Source organism: Photinus pyralis, unplaced genomic scaffold (assembly GCF_008802855.1).
Source record: "Photinus pyralis isolate 1611_PpyrPB1 unplaced genomic scaffold, Ppyr1.3 Ppyr1.4_LG7, whole genome shotgun sequence".
NCBI classification, from domain to species: domain Eukaryota; kingdom Metazoa; phylum Arthropoda; class Insecta; order Coleoptera; family Lampyridae; genus Photinus; species Photinus pyralis.
In genome coordinates, this window is record NW_022170738.1 from 39,321,168 (window position 1) to 39,324,799 (window position 3,632).

Here is a 3,632-nt window from a genome sequence, read left to right on the forward strand (position 1 = left end):
GTTAGTAATTGCACTCCACCCAACACTTATGATACAATAATTGTTAAAAAAATGTAGATCTGACGGAAGTTGGTATCTACTGAAAAACAACGAGTCAGCAAATATCGTCCTGATACCTGTCATGTATTTTTGTGTAGAAGAACATTGGTCTACACATGTCATATTGGCATACTATGAAAAGTAAGAAAAACTATTCTATTGCGCAAAGAAATCAGGCAAATATAACACAACAGTGGGGGAACAAAATATCTAAAAGGCATAAAATAATTGATTGGTAAAGAGAGTTTAGGGTAACAGTTTTTTTTCTGGCTTTTAGTAGCGATTCAATTAGTGTAGCGGATGGTAGGTTCACTGAATGAGCAACAGACAGAATAGAATAAGACATAGAAGCGAATCACTATTACCACTAATGGCAATTATGATTTAATGTATTAAAAAAAAGAGAGGGATGAAGAGGACAAATGGATTTAGTGGCGGAAATCAATTTACAAAAAATAAGCCTTAAACAGATTAGTCCTTTCAGTCTATAATATATCACAATTACCTACATGCTAGTTACAATACAAAAAACAGGAGAAGTATGTCTATCACTAACTCTTTCCAACTCATTACTGCTGGATGAGTTATAAAGTCGATTGCTCGAATCGTCTATACTAACGTACGAGTCACTTTGCTCGTCACTGCTATCACATGCACTTGAGAATGCCTCATTTACCGACTCCTCAGTGACCGGCTCGTGTCTCCTAATCACGTTGTCTCTCTCCACCTTCGTCTTGTTATGGGGGAATAGAGCGGCGTATGGAGGGGGCTGATCCAATTCGTCATAGTTTGGAGGACGCGTGCCAGAGCTGTCTTGTGTGCGGTTTATAATTAGAACTGTTGTTGATGGTGCTGCTGGTTGCAGGTCCAGCTGCGGCTTAGGTTTTCTGAAGCAACACTCCCACAATCCGCAAAACATAAGTATCGTTCCAACAATTAGCATTGCTAGCATCAGGTAACCCCAAGTACCGTAATGGGCGATCGCCGCCGATACGGAGTCGCCTGTGTCATGGTGGTCATGGTCAGGAAGCGTAACTGGAATTGAACCCCAAATAAAAGGCGTCCACGTCAGCAACCATACTATTTACCTTCGTATGACTTTACGTCCTTCAGACTCATTAAATCTTCCTGTTTTTCGGACTTGTTTTTCCCGATAACGCCCTCCGCTACACGTTTCCAAGAACTGCGATCCAGTGAAAAGGACTTGCACAATACCGGATCTTCATCACTTCTCGACGACCCCTTCGGACAGTTCAGGTTTCCGTCACAAACTAATTCTTCGGAAATACACAGCATAGGCTTCCACCCGATTCGCATGCATACGTGTTGCCTCTTTTGGATGCAGACCTCGTCTGTAACAACTAATATGTAACGGCCGTTGAAATGACATTATCTTTGTTTTAGTTTCTAAATTGATAAGGCCTGCAAACAAATGTAGAAGCGGTAGCGAGGACAGTCGGGGTAAAATCTGGAATATGCGATTGCATACTATGAAAAATATTTAACGACTTTTTATCTCTCCCTTTAAAATAGTCTGTGCAAATAGGTTGGTTAATGTTAATATTGATCTTTGCGAGATATCGTGTATTACGTTTTTAACTTTACCTTGCCCCACCGCCGTAATTATCAATTTTCTTCCTCTCACGTGTTTCGCAAAACGCGGCGGATTCCATGTGAGCATTAGATTGGGCGTTAGCAAGTCTACATCTGGCAGTTTCTCTTTCATGCAAGGGTTACCTTTCCAAACTGAGACGGTTCTATAATCAGGAAGAAACTAAAAGAGACATTTTGAAGTGGTGCCCTAATTTGTTGATACCTACCACACTTAATGGACAAGGGGAGCTATCTAATGTGTCATTTTCTTGCTCTTCAGCTTCTTTTTGCCATTGCAAATTTATAACATGAGATGTGGGTGCTGTAATATTTAGTCTGCAAACTTTCTTCTGATCCTTCGGATTTAAAAGGATTGTCACTGAAGACGCCCTGCCAGTAGGTGCCAAATTTAGCATGTAGCTTTGGTCGCACAATTCTCGGGTGATAACTGAAAAAAGACATACGCGTTACTACGTTTTGTTTTTGACTTCCGTTTTTGGAAAGTTTATCGATATTCAAAGGTCAGACTAGAATATAATACAATGTGATTTATTTGTACTAGATCTCAGTAATCCAAATCGTATAAACAGCTATTTTGAACACCCAACAGGTCAAAAGGTTTGAAATGCAATATTAAATCATTACTAACACCATTGTACTAAAACGAATGATATCTGATGGTGAAAGTCTTCAGCCAAGGAGTTGTACCAGCAACCTGATGTTTTAGTTGAGTAATGGCTTAGCACAAGCTGTCCAACTTACTAGGGCCTAATTGAAAATGCAAACACTGAAATTTTCGGCTGTTAAAATGAAAGTTATCTCTATTGACGATTGCGAGCATAATTAGATTAACTATGCTAAAAGCGAGCACATTTGGTTAACAAAGCTAGACACATTCTTTACGTGGTTTTTCCGATTTTATTGTAAGCTAGAGGGAATAAAGCGTGAAGCATGTCAGAAGGTAACGGTAGCTCTAAATTTGCATTTAAATTTTTTCGAAATTTTGTTGTAAAGATAATCGATGTGTAGTCTGAAAATTAGAGTTGTTAATTAATTCGTGACAGAGTCGATAGTATGGCGGATTTCCTAGTAAAATTTGGAAAAGATTCGTGTTTGGAAAGATGTTGTTACAAGTGAACGACCCTCAATAAAGTTTGAATCAGATTCGAGTTTTAGACAACCGTCAGGTCCAGTATTTGTTTTGGTACGTAATATATAATATTGCTAGTTCCGGTAGTTATTGTTAAAAAGGAACAAAGTTTGAAGTAAATAAGTTATTACGTGTCCGTTTTATACTCGTATAGAAAAAATATGGATTATTGCGAAAATTAACAGGAGGAAATAGACAATCGCGTAAGAATTGTTTACGTAAGGAGGTCATAACTTCTGTATTTGGTCAAGAATAATTTAAGTAAGCGCGTTTAATATACAAAGAACCACTGGTAAAGCTGCTGTGTAAATGTTTACTGCCGGTGAACCTGAAGAAGTAGTCGTAAACTCATCCTAATTGTTACATTAGAAAAAATTCAATAAGAAACATTAAAGTGCACATTTGTACGTAGTGAACTTGTGATACTTTAACCAAGTGTTTCCAATTTTTTGGTCCAACTCATTAACCCCATGGTGGTTTGCTCGTAACTTTTACAAGGATACACCAGAAAAGACAGAGTTTCAAAAAATGTTGTATAATTTGAACATTCAAAGAAGTTTGGTGTTATGGGTGGCTAGATTTCAATGTGCACGATCCGTCGCCCATCTTTCCTAATTCATTTTCACCGAAGGAGGTATCCAACCCAATTCTGTTTCAACACTGTCACCTGCAAAAGGGTCGTTGTATATGATGGTTTGAAAATTCTTAAAGAGCTCAACCTATTTGCAATTAAAGCCGGTTTGGCTTGCTAATATTTTTTCTTTGTTTGTGAACCCACAATAAATTTGATTTACTTATTTAAAATGAATTGAGTTTTGTGTAGAAAGTTGTTCTGCTCACAATTAATTGA

General features: G+C 37.9%; 1 protein-coding gene across 1 annotated transcript; it reads right to left on the reverse strand.

Annotated features, from left to right (window-relative positions):
• Positions 1-504: 504 nt before the first annotated feature.
• On the reverse strand, positions 505-2,098 carry LOC116177382. The gene is made up of 4 exons (XM_031496352.1): positions 1,860-2,098; positions 1,645-1,813; positions 1,128-1,391; positions 505-1,074 (listed from the first exon to the last, which is right to left on the reverse strand). The coding sequence occupies exons 1-4, from the start codon at positions 2,046-2,048 to the stop codon at positions 545-547; spliced, it is 1,152 nt and encodes a 383-aa protein (XP_031352212.1). The 5' UTR covers positions 2,049-2,098; the 3' UTR covers positions 505-544.
• Positions 2,099-3,632: the final 1,534 nt, after the last annotated feature.

Excerpts from the sequence above, each read along its gene's own strand:
- LOC116177382 (XM_031496352.1), bottom strand. The coding sequence starts at position 2,048 with ATGCTAAATTTGGCACCTACTGGCAGGGCGTCTTCAGTGACAATCCTT. Across the intron at positions 1,392-1,644 it reads AATTACGGCGGTGGGGCAAG|ACGAGGTCTGCATCCAAAAG; the intron begins GTAAAGTTAAAA and ends TAGTTGTTACAG. Across the intron at positions 1,075-1,127 it reads GGACGTAAAGTCATACGAAG|TTACGCTTCCTGACCATGAC; the intron begins GTAAATAGTATG and ends GTTCAATTCCAG.